Here is a 19,097-nt window from a genome sequence, read left to right as displayed (position 1 = left end):
TAACATCTACAAGGTGGTGGAAGCAGAGGTTCCAGTTCTCCCCCAAGTTTTCCCGAGATAACCACTTCTTATTTTCAAAGTGAAAGTCATACTAACTTGGACATTCGTTCATGCCCCCATACATGTTCACTCACCCAGAGATTCCAAATGGTGTCCGTCTACAAATACATCACCTGAGAATCAGCCTGAGGACATTTTGGTGTGGGAATTATGATGACTTTGGTTTGGCCAAGTATGTCTGTCCTTGATCTGAGAAGCCGAGGTCTTTCAATAATTCTGGCTTCCAAGGCAATATTTATGTCCCCTTCTGAGAAGGCTACTCTGTTCAGTATTTCTGCTTCCCATCATGCTTTAGATTTATTTTCAGTTCTACATAAAATCACATGCCATAAGCTAGCATTATTAAAAAGTACAGTGGACTGGGAATTAAGAGACCCAGCCCTGTAATTAACCATTCCCCTTGTGATCTTAGACACTCACTACATCTCGTGAGTTCCTCTGGAAAATCAGAGGGCTGGCCACCCAGTTAATCTCTTCATTCTCTATTTTAGACTGGCTAGCATCATTTGATTTATTATTAAAGGCTTTGCAAGTATTGTTCACCAAAGGAAGGAATAATAACTTCAGGTAGCAGGCAGACAGCTCCCTTGAGCTCACCCCATTCATGCCTCCATATTCCTAAATTCCAAAATAGGTCTCATCACCAATATCCATTCCTGTGATTCCCTCTCACTTGGCTCCCTCTTTAAATCAGCAGTTATTACAAATATTTATAGTTGCAAAGAATCTAACAGGTCAGCAAATCCAGTCCCTTCAAGGAAAACAAAGCTGAGTAACTGACTTAACCCAAATCACACATACGTTCATTTATTTACTATGAGGGAAACAGAAAATATTTTTATCCTTGTTTTTCATTGTGACTATGAGAAAGTAAGTAACATCCAAGGATATCACCGTAAATAACAGGGACCGAACTAGAATTCATGGCTCATTTATGGTTATCATAAGAAAGATTCAATGGGGAATATATATTTAAGTCTAACAAATTATTTTAAAATACAAGCCTCTTGAAGGTGGAGTATTTTTTCTGCTTTGTTCACCAAAGCATCTCAACGTCCAGAACACAGCCTGGCACAGAATTGGCCTTTTTAATATTTGCTGAATGACTCTTCTTAAAATATTACTATCAATTCAAATTCTACCTGTGACTATTACCTTGGATTTGGGGTTCTACATTCCTAAGAAAGAATAGTGTTATAGACCACATTTTAAATCTTTCCTACTGAGTTACTGACAGTCATATTTACAGAAGATCCATGACAGACCTTATTTATTGATAAATTATATGTTCTTAAACATCCAAGAGATGATGGAGAACCAAGTTACATTTCTTTCCTCAAAAGTTCAGCTTGTAAATATTTCAAAAGGTAAGACAACGCACAAAAAATACAAATCAACTCTGGACTTAGTGTCATGTTTGATGTTATAAGCCATCCATGGTTTCATTCTCAGTAAATAATGACATCACCCATCATTTACTACCCTAAATTGACAAAACAAAACAATAACAGCAACAATCAACCAACCAAAAGCAGTAGAATCAGCAAAAGTAAATATGGTAAGAGTTTAATTTTGTCTTTGCTCACTTTTTGTTAATATCTGAAGATCTTCAACAGATGGTGGTCCATTTTTTTTCTCATAAGGAATGACTGTTGTCAAGTACTGCCAAGTCAAAAAAAAAAAAAAAGTCACTTAAATCTGAATGACCTTATCTGAAAAAATTTGATACAGTTACTATAGGTCTGTTTTATAACATGAAACATGAAGTATCTTACTATCTCAGGTGGAGCTCATTTTTTTTTTTTTTTGGCCCACTTTTGTCTGCTTTAATCAAGCCCAATGTTAACATAAATATCCATTTTTTTCACCTTTCAGTTATTGAAAATTTAACAAAATTAGGTCTGAGGGTGATCTGTTCAATTTGTTCATTATTAAAGTCTTATCTAACATTCTCCTTGTATATTTTCAACATACTTTGAAAATAGTAATTTAAAACTAAAAATGTAGTTTTAACAGTTCTGCATAAACCAAATCATCCCCAGTGCCCAAAAAATTCTGTTTCAGACCATTTTTTTCTGGTTGAACAAAATGGTCATGTGCTACCATAGACACACATACCAATTTTAGAGATGTATTATTATTATTATTATTATTATTATTATTATTTTAAATTATTTAGGATATTTAAAGGCATTCAAGGAAAAGAGAAAAGTGAAAGGAGAGGACGGCCTAGTGAATAATAAAAATTCACGTCTGATACCGAGACAAATGGCCTCGTTCGCTACTGTAAAGGCTCACAACTATCAGAGTTATGGCCTATAAATATGTCCCATGAAAGCAGAATCTAAAAATTATTGTCCAGATGTTCCTATTCTGACCACTCCACCAAAAACTATATAGTTCGGTGTGGTTTGCATGTGCTTATCTGGAGATCTACTGTTGTCTTACTCAGAATCTTTTGAGACCCACCCATTACTCAGTCCTTGCTCTAAATCTCCGCTCTATTCCTAATCCTCCGTGAGTGCTTTCATCCGTGGGTGACCTCGTAATCAAAAGACAAGGTAAAACAGTTTTTGAGGAAAAGTAGGAAAAGTGAATTATTCGATGTTTAAGAAAAAATTCCCACCATCTTTTGGTGTAGACTTCTCCAAGGTGATACCCAATGGTAGCACTGAATGTTTCTCTGTGAAGAATACACCAGAAGCTGGAAACAAGCCCCCCGAGGGTTTCGCGAATAGAGTGTGTGTCAGGCAAGCTGGCCTCTGAGAGCATTGGGAAGCCACACGCCCACCAGTGCACTACCCGGCTACGCTCTCGGGCTTCCTGTCCCACTGGCATGTGTGGGTCAGTCTGGAAGCTACTATGCCATCCTGTGCATCTGAGAGAGGTAGAGGTGCCAGGATAAAAAAAAAATAAGTAAATTTTAGACCATCCCTTAATAGAGCTGGAAATGTCAGTGTGAAGGATTATTTAATATTATTGCCCTTCTTGGGCAATACAGAAACTATCTTTTAGTAAAAACCCTACACTCAAATGTTTTCTTTCGATAAACTGTCAAAAGCTACATTCTGCACATTTTCTCACACTTAAGAGCTACACTGAAAATTTTCTTTTTGAAGTGAAAATTTCAAATTGTGAAAAGTAATTTTAAGCACACTTACTAATATGGTTGGGTTTCCTGTGTTCACGATCCTCCTTAAATCATTATACAAAAATGTTAATATAAAGCAAACTGCTACACATTTGACTGCGTACTTCTATCCATGTATAAATTTGTGTAAATCAGGTCGCATGCCTCACTTGGCAGACAGTGAGTTGGCTCACTACATGATACACCTTAAAAACACTGGAATTTCATTTAAAAGGAGAGAAGATATATATATACTCTTACTGACATGTTTGACCTAGGACTCTTATCAAAAAGACACCAACATTAGCTTTCCTCCCCCCATAAAATGACATCTTGTTTCTCAAACTTTTGGAATTAGCGTGGCATATTCTAGTTTGGTTATGTATTCTATACATGCAACTCATGATGTCAATGCAATTTGTTTAAAGGTAGTGGAAAATGGAGCTCTGAAACATGTTAAAGGTAACTGTATGCTTTATCAAGACTGTAAAAATGGTGAACTTTCACTTCTCTCTTTTTAAGCAACAGTCTTAGTACATTAGTAAAACTGCCAGCTTTCAGGACCTTCGCTTACACAGGAAACAATAAAGCAGAGAATGAGGAAAATAAGGCTAAGCCAGCACCTGTTTCTCTCCACCTGAATTTCCAAAGGTGTGGCGGAGGCCATTCTGAATGACAGTGGAGATCCCTTCCACGCTGAAGCGCTAAAGGCAGCAACGCGCGGCCGGAAGACAAGGACAGGGAAAGAAGTTCAAAGACTGTTAGTAAGATCGCACCACGGTGACTTACGTGCCCAAGAGTCAAGCAGTTAGAAAACGCCACTACTCATTCAGATAAAGCAGACCAAAATCATGCTGTTTTCAGTTCCTGCTTGCATTTCCTTACAAGTCAAACAATGGCTTTCATGCCACTAGATTCCTGAAGACTGTCCTCACCAGACAGATAATTAAATTTGCTCCAACGTAAATAGCCTAAGTTGTACACCATCTTTGTCTTCGGCAAAATTTACTGCATAAGTTTTAAGCTACCTTTTGATATTGTTTACCTACATTTTATCAAAAGTCTGAAAACTTAATACTAACAGTATGCATATTTTCAGCCTAAGTTGGCATATTTCTACCACAAGTTGGGAGAAACATGAACGTAGCGTTTGGCAAACGAGGATGCTGTTACTTGGAGAGCTGAGGACGGCTTCCCACCCGCTCTTCGGGCCACCTGCCACCGCCTTGGTGCAGAAAGCGTGAACTGCAAGAGCACATATGCTTCCTGGAGAGCAGAGTGGACCCCATGTGCCAGCAGGCCCCTCTCACTTCCGCAGAGGCTTTCCCACTCTGTTTCTAGGAAACGATTCTCACTTCTTTCCCCCACCAAACTCTGAGACTTCCTAGAACTCACTGTACTATAAAGGGAATATTTTTTCCCTCAACTACTTATCTTGATTTGTGACCAGTCTGCAATGTCATCAGACGCAGGAAAAGAGTCCAGTGGCACCTCTCTGGCTGTTGAGTCAGAGGCCTGAGATGGACTCTTACAGTGTGACTAATTAAGAAGGAAGGCATCCTGGAAAGGGAGTTTAGTCCCAATTCACCCAGTGGGCCCCCTCTCTGGATTTTTACAGAGGAAAGTTGAATCAGTGAACACATTTGAGGAGTCAATATAACAAATATTTACCAGGCCCCCAGGAGCAGAAGAGGAAACCAAGGTAACGGTCTCTGCTTTCAAGAACGTATGGTTTAGCCAAGTGGTTCTCAAAGTGTGGCCCAGGAACACCCCCAGGACGTCCCTGAAACACTCTTAGGGTCCATGAGCTCAAAATTATTTTCTCAGGTATAATAAGGCATGATTTGCTTTTTTCACTTTCATTCTTTCATGACTTATGGTGAAATATTCCAAAATGACAGGCTGAATGCAGAAGCAGATTTAAGGCTCTAGCTCTCTTGAATTAAGCCAGGTATTAACAAGATTAACAAGAATGCACAGGAATGCCATTGTTTCTCACTAAATTTTTTAAAATAGAGTTATTTTTCATAAAAACATGCTATTTGTATAAACATTAATTAATTTCTTATTGGTATTTTTAAATGATTGGTAATCTTTTAAAAATTTCATCTAATATAATTATCCATCAATATGACTTATGTAATAAACAAAAGCTCTTTGGGGTCTTCAGTGAATTTTAAGAGTAAAAATAAGTCCTAACAACCAAAAGCTAAGAAACACCAAGAAGTTCAGTCATGAAGGAACTAAATGCCTCTTTATCAGTCAAGTACTCAATGCTATTATCAAAAATCTGAGTACCAAATGTTACCATCTTTGGAGAACATACACATCCATGCCTCTCCTCCCAAATGGTCTCTCCCCACAGACTCCTTCGCACACTGCAGGCCATTTTGTTCTGGCAAGAATGAAATGTCTGGTCCCGTCCCCTTGATTGAACATGCTTCACTTTGCTGACAGCATAACTATATTCCCTTTGACGACGTAGGCTAGTTTTAAAAGAAAACCTACACATAACTCTTTCGTAGATTTTTGTATTTTGTAGCTTTTTCATATGCTATCATATAATTTGCTCACATTTTTAAGCAGATTATCAAGAGATGAACTACTTCGGCTCCAGAAGCTACAGCCATTTTTTAAATTCTATCAAATGTATTTTCTCTCAAAAGCAACAAAGAAAAAATACCTCATTCTCTACATACCCTGACTCCATTATCCCGAGGCATGTTAAAGCTAGACATAGACTCGGGAACCATCAAACAAGGTGAAGCCTTTTAGCTTCCATGCATCAGGAGACTGGGGTATACTTTACATTTGAACAGCACATTCTAGAAACACTGGCTGTACCTCCCCAGTTGGAAACCTAATGTCTGTCACTGCAAGAGTATAAATAAAAAGATGCACATTTGGAAGCTCCGAGGTTCCAGCTGAAACTGAGGTTTCCTTATTAAACGTGCAGCTGTGGGCTCCGCTCGCGCCGCCACTGCCGGCAGCCTGGTGACCTCCGAGTGACCAGGCTGGGGGGAAGCAAGGGGAGACGCAGCCACCTGAAGCCACGGCAACCTGGAAAAGCAGGAAACTAACAGCTGATCCCGCAAAGGAGTAAAGGAACTCTCCCTAGTGAGGGCAGCTGAGGCCAGAGCGGGCGCCCGACAGTCCCCGCGGCGGCCTGAGCAGGAAGCAATGCTGCCGCCGGTAACACAGGACTGCCTCCCGTCCTGCCGGGGAAAGGAGCGCACGGTGACATTTAAAGGTTCACAGGAGATACAACAAAACCGGCTGAGAGAGATGTTGGAGAACATCCCTCCACCCGGGCTCTGGCTGCCATCAATCCCACCCCCAGGTGGGAATCACAACCCTGTCCTCCCCCTGCTGCGTTTCCTCCTGCCCGCTCTTACTCAGGGCCAACATGAAATTCTCCAGCCCTCCACCAACTTCCTTTCCCCGGGGGTTTCTTCAAACAGCTCTTCCCAGGGCTTCCCAGGCCTCTGACGCTGAGGCCCTGGGACACTTCTCAGATCCCTCTTGAGGCCCCTGGTAAGCTCTCCCCTGGTGCCCCCTCCCCTGGACTCCTACCCAGGTCCCTCCAGAGCCCTGAGCTTCCCCTTGCCCCTCTGGCTGCCCCTTCTGAGAGGTGCCCCTTTCTGGGCTCAGCTCTCATATACCAGTGTCCTCCGGGTTCTGTCCCCCCTGTTTTTCTCAGGCACGCTCTCTGGACAGTCCCACGCCGCCGTCTTTCCCGTCTGCTGTCACGAATGTACAGCTCCCTTTGCCAAGAGAAGGAACGGGCTGAGAACCGAGCCCGGCACTAGGGGAGGGCTCCGGACACGTCAGCCAGCTTTACTGCAACGATCGACCCTCCTGAGTGTCACTTGGGTATTCAGTGGCCTCTTGGCCATCTGCACCTGAATCCTGCTGAGACTGCCAACATCCAGACCTGAACTCATCTTCCTTTCTGCCACCAGAAATAACGGGATTTGTTTGTTTGTTTTAAGTCCTATTCCTCTTCAGCATTCTGGACCTCTCTCGCTCCTGTATCCATTTGTTCGAAAACCAGCAGCCAGATGCTACAGGCATCAGCACTCGGAGGGAGCGCCCCCTCCCCTGGTGACCTGGTGACATGCCCACAGAAGAGCCCGAAGAGCCTCGGGGGCAGAACCAGTAACCCCGCGAGGGCGCTAAGAGGGTGCGCGCAGCCCAGAGCTACAACTCCGCAATTAAACAACAGGCCAGCTCTTTCATTCCAGACGTCAAAGCAAAGCTCTCGGAGGAGGTGAAGTCTGAGCTGCAGCGTGAAGTCAATACCCTCCCCGATGAGCTACAAAGGACAGTGGACGGGAGAGCCTCTCAGAGAACAAGACCCAAAGCGGCCGAACGGGACCAGCCCTGGCGTTCATTCCACGGCCGGTGCGCGGGGGCCCGGCTGGTCTCCCGGAGCGGGACGGGAACAGCAGCTCCTGAGTAGCTCGTTCTCCCCTCCTTCCCATCAGCAGCTTTCACTGCGGCTCCGTCCGCGTGGGCGGAGGTGCTAACAGGGCAGGCTGGACCTTGGCATCACAGGGGCTGTTCGGGAGCAGAGGGGAACGGCAGGTATCCCCCCAGAGATGCTGGGCCTGAGGCTTGATGCAGTTGCTGTTAACAAGACCTGTGTATCTCCGTGTGGGGAGGGGACACATGGGTTCCACCTACATTTGCCCAAGTCAGGAATCAGTGACCAACCCTTCACCCTCTCTTCCCTGCTGCCCAACCAGTATGTTCCTCCTCCTTCCTATCTCTGAAAGTCAACCATTTTCCCAGCCCTGTTGTAATTGTGTGGCCCGTTGCTTACCCGAGTAAGTGCACCAGCCTTCCTAATTCCCCCTTCCAATGAGCTCTCCTTGAAATTCTGAAGTTATCCTCCCAAAAGACAAATCTGAACAGGGAATGATCCACTTAAAACCTCTTTTTGGTTTCCTTCCGCCTTCTACTCTGCTATCTCCACACCCTCTTCTGAGTGACTCTCTCCCGCCTTCAGCCTTCTCTCTCAACTTCTAGGCTTGGTGAGCCACCTACGGGGCCCCAGATGTGCCTGTCACCTCCAGAGGGTTGCCGCCACCACGCCCTCTGCCCGGTATGCCTGTCCCTTCTTCTTCTTGTCCTCCAGATTCAACTCAGCCTATCCCAGACCCCTGAACCAAAGCAGGGGTAAGAGTAATTTATCCACACCTCCATCACGAGACGGGGCCAGGCACAGAACACACCAAGAGCATGGCAGCTGCTTTGAATACAGCACTTATCACCGTACACCTCGGTCTCTCAGCCTTGACAGTGCTGACGTGTGGAGTCAGGCAGCAGTCCTTTGTCGTGGGGGCAGTCCTGTGCAGGGCGGCGTGTTGAACAGCATCATTGGCCTCTACTCAGAATGCTGGTAGCACTGCCCCTCACCTCATCTGCTTGTGACAAGGACAAGTGTGCTTGGACATTGCCTAAAATCGTACAGGGAGGCATATTAGTCTGGCTGAGAATCACTGCAAAAAGCACACTGCACGGTTTGTCAGCAGGGTGCCCCGCGCACACATAGCATGCCCCCACACGCTGGGATTTACTCTGCATCCTTACTACTTGTGCCTGACACTTAATTGGAGATCAGTATATGCCTGTCTCATAGTAGTAAGAGAAAAGATAATCCAGACTTTTTTTAAAGTGGGGGTGAGGCACAATATCTAAAGAAAAACAGCAGAGAAAGAAAAAAAGTTTGGGTTTTTTGGGGTTTTTTTTTTTTTTTTTTTTAAGGAGAGAGCGCTGAGGCAGGGCTGGGGAGCAAATAAGAGGGAGAGAGAATCTCAAGCAGACTCCATGCCCAGCACAGAGCATGACAAGGGGCTCAACCTTGCGACCCTGAGATCATGACGTAAGCCAAAATCAAAAGTAGGACACTTAACCAATTGAGCCACCCAGGTGCCCCAGTTTGGGTTAATTTTTAATAAATTCAGTTAAGTTCTCACCATCATTAAGGGCAGAAATAATGTCAGATACTTCTTTTGTGTGCCAGCAAAGCACAACCCACCCTCAGCACGCAGGAGGCATCTGATGGACAGTCACTGGCTTAAGTACCAATTATTACCCATACCAGGGAAATACTTTCAGATTTAAGGATGGAACTAGGAACCACACCTTAGTCAGAAGTATTTGCAATCAGAAAATTTTCTAAGAGTCAACTGGGATAGAAAAATACTGAACTAGAAAGCAGGGCTCAGAGGTTTCTCCCAGGCTTGCCACTGATGTCTGCCTGGAGAGCAGTCACTAAACCCAGAGATACCTGTTTCCACACCAGTGAAATAGGTGATTAAATATTATCATTTGTAAAGGTGTCTTATTTATAAATCGTGTCAGTCTATGAATTATCTCAACCAAGATGATCCATGGTTTCTTTAAGAAGGCAAATCAAAACACACACATACTCAAGAGTATGGGACTGCGAGGTCACTTAAGGTTAGAATGTAAGTGCTCTAGAAGGACAAAACTGCACGGCCAAATGACACATTCAGAGTTATCTACTCCAATGGCTTTTTTTTTTTTAAGATTTTATTTATTTATTTCACAGACAGAGATCACAAGTAGGCAGAGAGAGAGGGGGAAGCAGGCTCCCTGCCGAGCAGAGAGCCCGATGCGGGGCTCGATCCCAGGACCCTGGAATCATGACCTGAGCCGAAGGCAGAGGCTTTAACCCACTGAGCCACCCAGGCGCCCCTCCAATGGCATTTATAAATGTCTGCTAAGCCACAGTTGAACATCTCTAAGACCAGAGCCCAAGAGTCTTACAGCCTAGGGTAACCATATCATGAAGAGACAAATTTTTTCTCTTGACTTCTTGCAGGAGAGAATTTTTTTTTTAAAGAGCTTAAAAGCAAAAATAATCTGAAGGCAAACAGAAGAAAGATGACATGACAAGATACAAAGTTATTTGTCAAAGAAGTCAACGACGGAGTTCTGAAAAAGTCTACTGAAGAACCTGGTCTAGGAAGTCAGTGTGAGATTAATAAAGTAAGATAAATAACCTTGCTGACAAGGTTTGTAAAACAATGGAGTGACTAAGAAATACAGAACCCCTAGGATAACAAAAAAGTAGCCAGCAGAAGATCGATGAACTAGAAGGATCACGGAATGGAAAGACCAGGCCAGAGGACAAGGAAAAGAGCTCCAGAGAGCACACAATAGATAGTTTCACAACTGCCCTATAAATTCCAGAAAACAATATACCCTTTTGGAAGGCAAAATGAACTTTAAAAAGATAAAACCTCAGAGACAGATTAAATTTACTTTTTAGTAAACTTCACCTCATTTAGAAACACTACATTTATAATCTTGAGAGCGGACGTGGTGTGATTAGGTGCTTAGGGTACTAAACTGGGCCATAGGCAAGGTTTTGTCTATGCTTCAATTTTACTGAGAGGGCAGGGGAAGGAAGAAGAGAAGGAGAGAAGCATTTCTTTGTTGAACATTTCTCACGGTAAAAGTACCACAGGCACGTCAAAGCACTTTCAGAAATCTCGCAGTTAGGAATGCGCAATGAAATAAAGGATATTAAGGATTTCTAACTTTAATTTAGCTTAATTAAAATAAACAACTGCGGGGCACCTGGATGGCTCAGTCGTGAAGCAGCTGCTTTCTGCTCAGGTCATGAGCCCCGGTCCGGAGATCGAGCCCCGCATCGGGCTCCCTGCTCTTGGCGGGAAGCCTGCTTCTCCTTCTCCCACTCCCCCTGCTTGTGTTCCTTCTCTTGTTGTGTCTCTGTCAAATAAATAAAATCTTAAAAAATAAACAAATGAATGAATGAATGAATACATAAATAAATAAATAAATAAAACAACTGCAATATTAAATATGTCAGAAAACCTAATCCTGCCTCCATTTAATCTACCATTTCTAAATTTGAAGGATCCAAATGTTCAAACGCAAAGTGAAGAGCTAGTGAAGATTCTGGGGATCTAAAATTTTGTGATCTATCCATCTGTTTCTCACCATATCTTTACAAAGGAGTTAGCAGCTCTGAAAAATGTCGTTCTCAGAATGGAATTTTTGATATGAGCCCATTTATAAGCAGGAAAATGATTAAGCACAACAGTACTTACTTTATCGTTTCCCTCACTGCTGACAAAGTGCCAAGTAACAGTAAGGATGAGGGAAGTTTACTCAGTCCTGGGCTCCAATCGCATGATTTACAATGAGAATACTCACGGCTACCTCATGACCACTTCCTTCCCTGGCGTGAGTAGGTATTGAGTTTCAAAATCAGTCATTCTCTGGAATCTTTTCCCATACAAAACCAGGAACAAAGTATAAACAAGATACAGAAGATTAAAAACAAAAATTAGAAAAATCGGAAAGAGGGAAAGGAGCCAAGATCTCCAGGCCCACAGACAAAACGCCTGCACGGCTGACCAGGAGAAAGGCAGAGCCAAGGGTCCCTTCCACACACCTCTGTCTTACATGCTTGAGCCAGTGTGGACAGGTGCTGTGCTCTGAAGCCTCTGCTGAGCTTTTGTCTACCCATTTATGAAATGGCAGGAATATTAATAAAACCTATAGGGTTGCTGTGAGGATTAAATTAAGCAGTCCATGGGAATCACTTAGCAAAGAGTTCAGCAAATACAGATATCCAAAATTATTCAAAACATTCCTCTAGAAAGGCTAGAAGAACATTTGGGACATAGCTCCCAAAAAGAAGTAACTACATCTTTCTACTTTTCTCCAGAACAAGTAATGAGTAGTTTTAGTTCTCCTCATATAAATAAGATGGCAACTGAAAAATAATACACTCCTGACTATATTCTCTAGCCTAAGGTGCTTTAGACAACATGAAGACAAGACACTACTGTCTATGACTAAATACACAACTCAGCCAAAAATCTTGAACTGAAAACAAGTAACACTTGAAGGTTATTCAAGGTCTTTCTGCACAAGAAAAAGAGCTAGAAAACACCGTGTAAATCAAAAAGCAACAAGAATCAGATACAGAGATGTAATTTATCAAATCATTCTCTGCACAGCATATTCACCAGCTTAACTAATTTCACAGAAAGCAGGATCCAACACAGGGAAAGGAAAAACTAACTAGGAGGCCAGACTTTTCTGAAAAATTCAAAAATTCAGACTTTTCCTGCTACGAGACTTTTCTCTTAGCCTTATCTGACACCCACTGGCACAGATCTCTAAGGATCAGGAAATCTTTTAAAAATCCCAAATTCAAAGCTCAGTGTCAGAAAAAAGGTTAGGAAAAGCAATTAAGAAATGCTTTTCATCTATTTCCTGACTCGTATCCTAATTTATGCTCTGACTCCATTAATATTCTTTATACTCAAGAGGTTCAAAAGAAACTGAAATTCAAACATAATTATGGTTCCTTATAAATCATATCATTTGCAATAGTTTGAATGACACAATTTTCAAATATTGACTTACAGAACAATAGTTTTAATTTCTAAATTCTTAAAATAATTGAAACACAAACACAAGAAAAACAGAGCTGAAAGCAATAAATGTTAAAAAAAAATTACAAAGCATTATATTTAAATAAGGTATTACCTAAGATATAAAATTTGAATCTGCTTATTTTGACACTTCTTCAAATCAAATACCTTTGTTGTGAATTATAAAGCAGTTACAAATGCAAATTCTACCAAAAACTAGTTTCTGCATTAAAAAAACCAGATCCAAGTAAATTAGAAGATATGAGTTATACCAAAGCTGATAAATATTTGAGTATGTCTTGAATATTAAACTACTATTTTGGAATTTGCTCTCAGAACAGAAAGATGTGGTATGAAGATTTTCAAGGTTAGGAGTAAAATGGAATAGTGTCAATCTATTTTTTTTTTATTTGAAGATCTTTGTAAATTTTTATGTAATTTAATATTAATGTGGTAATTAAGTGTTGGCAAACATTTCAAACCTACTAAAATTAGAGTAAAATAATCAACCCTGGTAATTTTATGAATTATTTCCTGATACTTATGAATATTCTCAGTATATAATAAGACTACAATTTGCTGGCATGTTGTGGCTTTTATGTGAATTTGTGTTATATTAACAAACAATAAACACACCTCTCCAAGGCATAAAGAGTCAAGAACAGACTCCTGATCTAATTTTTAACCGCTGGGTCATGAAACCTCACTATTACCAGTCTGTCACCAAAAAACAACTGTAGAAAACAAATAGTAGATAATGGTAAACAAAAACTGGTGGTGACACATTTCTCTAGGCAATACTATCTTTCATAAAATAAACCTGCATTATATCTAAACTAATTCATAATTCATAGGTATGAACTATTGAAACAATAAAATTACACATCCAAGTTTCTCTCTACCCTATAATGACCTTCCATTCTATGGCCCTAACACTAATTTTTAGAAATGCCCATTACAATAAAGAAAAATAAGAAGCATTGTAAGAGACATATAAAAAATTATATGCCAACAAATTGGAAAACCTTGACGAGATGGATAAATTCCTAGAAACAGACTATCTTCCAAAACTGAATCAGGAAGAAACATAAAATCTGAACAGACTGATTACTAGGAACCAAACTGAATCTGTAATCAAAAACCCTAAACAAACAAAAGTCCATGACCAGATGAATTTACAGGCAAATTGTACCAAATATTAAGAGTTGATACCTATTCTCTTCAAACAATTCCAACAACCTGAAGAGGAAGGAAAGCTTCAAAATTCATTCTGTGAGGCAAGCATTATTACTCAAAACAAAACCAAAGACATTACCAAAAAAAAAAAAAAAAAACTACATGCAATATCCCTAATGAGCATATTTGCAAAAACCCTCAACACAGTATTAGCAAACCAAATTCAACAATACACCTCAATTAAGTGGGATTTATTCCATGGATGCAAGGATGGTTCAATATCTACAAATCAATCAATGTGATATATCACATTAACAAAATGAAAGACAAAAACCATATGATCATTTCAAAAGAAAAAACATTTGACAAAATTCAACATCTGTTCATGATAAAAACTCTGAATAAAGTGAGGTTAGAAGGAATATACCTCAAGATAATAAAGGCCTTATGACAAACCCACAGCTAACATAACACTCAATGAGGAAAAGCTTTTAGGAACATGACAAGTTCCCTCTCCCCTAGAAATCCTCACAAGAGCAATCAGAAATAAAAGGCATCCACATAAATAAGAAAAAAGTTAAACTGTCACTATTTGCAGATGACATGTTACTAATAATAGAAAACCCGACAGTCTCTACAGAATACCAAAACTAATAAATGAGTGCAGTAACTTTGCAGAATACAAAATTAATATACAGAAACCTGTTGTGTTTCTATACACTAATAACAAAGTAGCAGAAAGAGAAATTAAGAAAACAATGCAATTTATAGTTGTACCAAAAGAAAAAAGAAAAAAAAAGATTACCTAGGAATAAACTTAACCAAGGAGGTGAAAGGCCTGTACTCTGAGAACTTTCATAGAACTCTGACGAAAGAAACTGAAGACAACACAAATGTAAAGATATACCATGCTAATGGACTGCAAGAACAAATATTGCTAAAATGTTCACACTACCCAAAGCAATCTACAGATTCAACACAATCCCTGTCAAGATACCAATAGCATTTTTCATAGAACTAGAACAAGTAATCCTAAAATTTGTACAGAATCACAAAAGATCCAAATGGTCAAAGCAATCTTGAGAAAGAACAAAGCTGGAGGTATCACAATCCCAGACTTCAAGATATACCACAAAACTGTAATAATCAAATAGTATGATACTGGCATAAAAATGGTCACACAGAACAACAGAACAGAACAGAAAGCCCAGAAATAAACCTAAGCTTATCTGGTGAATTAATCTACAACAAAAGAGATTAAGAATATACAATGGGCAAGAGACAGTCTTTTCAATAAATGATGCTGGGAAAACTGGAGAGCTACATACAAAAGAATGAAACTAGACCACTTTCTGATACCATATACAAAAATAGATTCAAAATGGATTAAAGACCTAACTGTGAGGTCTGCCTGGGTGGCTCAGTTGGTTAAGCATCAGCCTTCAGGTCGGGTCATAATCTCAGCCCCAGCATTGGGCTCCCTGCTCAATGGGGAGTCTGTTCTCCCTCTCCCCGGCCCCTGCTCATGCTATCACTCTCTCTCTCTCTCAAATAAATAAAATCTTTAATAAAAAGAAAGACCTAAATGTGAGACCTGAAACCATAAAACTCCTTAAAGAAAACAAAGGCAGTAATCTCTTGGACATCAGCCTTAACAACATATTCTATATATGTGGCCTTGGGCAGGGAAACAAAAGCAAAAACAAACAACCAGGACTACACACAGAGAAGATATTTGCAAAGGATATATCTGATAGGGGGTCAGTATCAAAATATATAACTTATACAACTCAATACCAATTAACCAATAAAACCAATAACTAATTAACCAATAAAACAAATAATCCAATTAAAAATGGGCAGAGGACCTGAATAAATATATTTCCAAAGAAGACATACAGGAGGCCAACAGAAATATGAAAAGATGTTCAACATCACTAACCATCAGGGAAATAACAAATTGAAACCCCAATGAGGTATCATCTCATACTTGTCAGAGCAACTAATATTAAAAAAAAAAAAAAAAAAAAAAAAACAAGAAGTAACAAGTGTTGGTGAGGATGTGGAGAAAAGGGAATCCTCATGCACTGTTAGTGGGAATGTAAATTGATGCAACCACTGTGGAAAACAACATGGAGACTCCTCAAAAAATGAAAAATAGAAATACCATATGATCTACTACTGGATATTTACCCAAGGAAAACAAAAACACCAATTCGAAAAGGTATATTCACCCCTTATGTTTTCTGCAGCATTATTTACAATAGTCAAAATACACCCATCAAAAGATAAATGGATAAAGAAGATGCAGTGAAATAGTACTCAGCCACAAAAAACAATGAATTCTTAACATTTGCATCAACATGGATGGACCTAAAGGGTATCATGCTAAGTGAATAAGTCACACAAATACCACAGGACTTCACTTACATGTGGAATCTAAAAAATCAATGAACAAATAAACAAACCAACACCAGAAACAGACCCATCAACACAGCGAACAAGCTGGTGGTTGCCAGAGGAAGGGAGGTACAGGCTTCTAGTTATGGAATGAAAAAGTCACAGGATGAAGGGGGCAGCATGGGGAATACAGTCTGTATTATTGTAACACCGTTGTATGGTGACAGATGCAGCTACACTTGCGATGAGCACAGCATAATGTACAGACTTGCCAAATCATTGTGCCGCACACCTGAAACCAATGTAACATTGTGTGTCAACTAAAGGAAAAAAAAGAGAAAAAGAAACCTGCAGAGAAATGCTATCATATGTAACCAACAAATTACTGTTGAAAATGTGTTGATATTTACACTCACATATATAGGGCAGACTTTATCCTCTTGAGTACCACTACTTAGAAAAAGTGGTGGAGGGGGATCAGCTCCTTTTCTACTTCTCCTCTACCTTCTTCAGACTACTTTTTATTACTGTCTATAAATACAGTGTACCCGGAAGGCTGCCAACATTTTTAAGTTTTTCATTTGGCCCCAAATCTAGAGTCAACTGGTCTGCCTGCTAGCTATCTTCACTTAGCTACTGGGAATCTGACACAAAAAGCACAAAGGTCAGGGCACCTGGGTGGCTCAGTTTGTTAAGCAACTGCCTTCAGCCCAGGTCATGATCCTAAAGTCCCGGGATCGAGTCCTGCGTCGGCCTCCCTGCTGGGCAGGGAGTCTGCTTCTCCCTCTGACCCTCCCCCTTCTCATGCTCTCTCTCTCTCTCTCAAATAAATAAATAAAATCTTTAAAAAAAAAAAAAAAACCACAAAGGTCTATTGTTAGGCAGAGTGGCTTAGGCAAGTGGCTTGGAGATGGACTGGCCAACAGATCACCATCTACAGCCACAACTCAGGCTGCTGAATGGGGCCCTGAAGAAAGGAACAATTCAATACACTCTTAGATAAAACAAGGCTACATTTTAAAATAAATTTTAGTCAAAATATCATGATCTTTTTATACGAATTCACTTTAAGTGGAGTTTGCATATTTTTTTCTTCTGGTTTTTAATTTTATTAAATTTTGTCTAAATCAGGGGTTGGCAAACTTTTCCTATAAGGGGCCAGAGAGTTAATATTTTAGTTTGGAGTCCACTCAGTCTATCACAACTATTCAGTTCTGTCCTTGTAACACCAAAGCAGCCATTGACCATCTGGAAATGAATGGACATGGCTATGTTCCAATAAAACTTTATTTATAAAACAGGCAGAGGGCCAATTTGGCCCTCAGGCAGTAGTTTGCTTTGCCAATCCTCAGTCTAAGTCATCTTAGCAAATGCGAAATTTAAAAATTCCAAATTAAAAAGGGAAGAAAAAAGCTAGTTTTGTTTATTTTAAACAAAAGCCCCAAATTCAAGTAGTTGTGTCAGAATAGATCCTTCTAAACTAGGAGCTGGCAAAAATTAGAATAACTTCAGAGCAATCTAATAAGAGCTATCTAGATGAAAATACATTTCTCTTAAAGTCAGCTATGACGAAGTTTAAATGAAAAACTATTAGTGGGGCATTTTTGCATGTAAAAAGAGAAACCGAATAGATTTGACTATTTATCATAATATGAGCTAAGTGAGTCATAAATACAGAGCAGTGCATCTGTGAAAAAAAAGATATATATAAGAAAGAGTATCACAAGGCCTGGCTATCCCCATCTTTAAGCAGTTACCTCCCTACCCCCCCAAAGCACAGGGCAATATATATATTATATATATACATTTTTTTTTTTACAACAGAGTTTTCAAAATAAACTTCTTCAGGTTAGATTGAAGCAACTATTCATTTTTGCTGGTGCTAAGTCCAAACATGAGAACTCTCTCTTGAAAGCTCAGTGATTATGGCAAACAGAAAAGATACTACGGATTCCTATCTTCTCAACCCTAGACTTAGAAAACACAATCTTACATGTGACTTTTAATTTGAAAACATTACTTTAAGGATCCTAAAGGAGGAAGTATGTCCATTTCATCCATATACTGATGTATGATGCCAGGCAAGTAAACACTCACGTCTTTACAACTTTGATATTTCTAGGTGCCAACCACTGCTAAATTAAAATATAAGTGGTATACTTTGACTTATTCTTATACTCATGTGAACTGCCACTGAAATCCAATGGTCTGTGACTCTATACAACATAAACATTAGACTGGCAACAACAACAACAAAAAATCCTTGATAGAACAACAATTCAAATAGGACAAATCCAAATCCTTTGGGATTCTATCTCCTTTATAGCGAAGTTTCAATTCAACAAACAGGCATTAAGTGATGTGCAAAGAACCAAAAATTAGGTGAGATGCTGAACAATGAAACAATGTGAATGAGCTTTAAGGAAGGCTGCACTCCTTCCCAGGTAAAATTTAATCCAATGATAACAACAGACCATGACACTATGAGATCAGAAGTATATGTACCCTCATAAATAAATACAGAAAACATCTCAAACGTGACTTAATAGGCAACTCACAAAAGAATACAGAAGTCAACAGATCAAACCACTGTTTGCCTCTCAGATCAGTATATATCAAAAGGCTAACAATACCCATTGTTGGTTGGAGGTGAGGGGAAATGGCCACTCACTTATGCTATTACTGGGTTTCATATGTGTAGAACTATAGAAAAAGATGGTTGTTTAAATCCCTCCAAAAACTGAATATCCTTTGACTTAGAAATTCCACTGATTTCAGTGAATGAGTAGACTGTTCAACTAACCAAAAGAAAAATATATAAGAAATAAATTCAACTCTAGGAAAATGGTAACTTTAGTTTGATAAATTTCAGAGACAAATAACTA

At 39.9% G+C, this 19,097-nt stretch overlaps 1 protein-coding gene across 2 annotated transcripts in view; it reads right to left on the bottom strand.

The window, feature by feature from the left end:
* The window catches only part of FEZ2 (fasciculation and elongation protein zeta 2), a 41,471-nt gene that overhangs the window by 4,521 nt on the left and 17,853 nt on the right, over positions 1-19,097 (bottom strand). Inside the window, exons 6-7 of one of the 2 annotated variants that reach the window (XM_080814141.1) lie at positions 3,814-3,894; positions 1,647-1,722 (exon numbers count right to left, since the gene is read on the bottom strand). In XM_080814141.1, coding sequence (XP_080670267.1) covers positions 1,647-1,722; positions 3,814-3,894 — 157 coding nt within the window. The remainder of the gene's footprint in view (positions 1-1,646; positions 1,723-3,813; positions 3,895-19,097) is intronic. The other variant, XM_080814142.1, reaches the window with a different exon arrangement.

The sequence above is a fragment of the Martes martes genome (assembly GCF_963455335.1).
Source record: "Martes martes genome assembly, chromosome: 9".
Taxonomy (NCBI): Eukaryota; Metazoa; Chordata; class Mammalia; order Carnivora; family Mustelidae; genus Martes; species Martes martes.
Note: the sequence above shows the minus strand (reverse complement) of the source record. Positions and strands in the feature narration are given on the sequence as shown.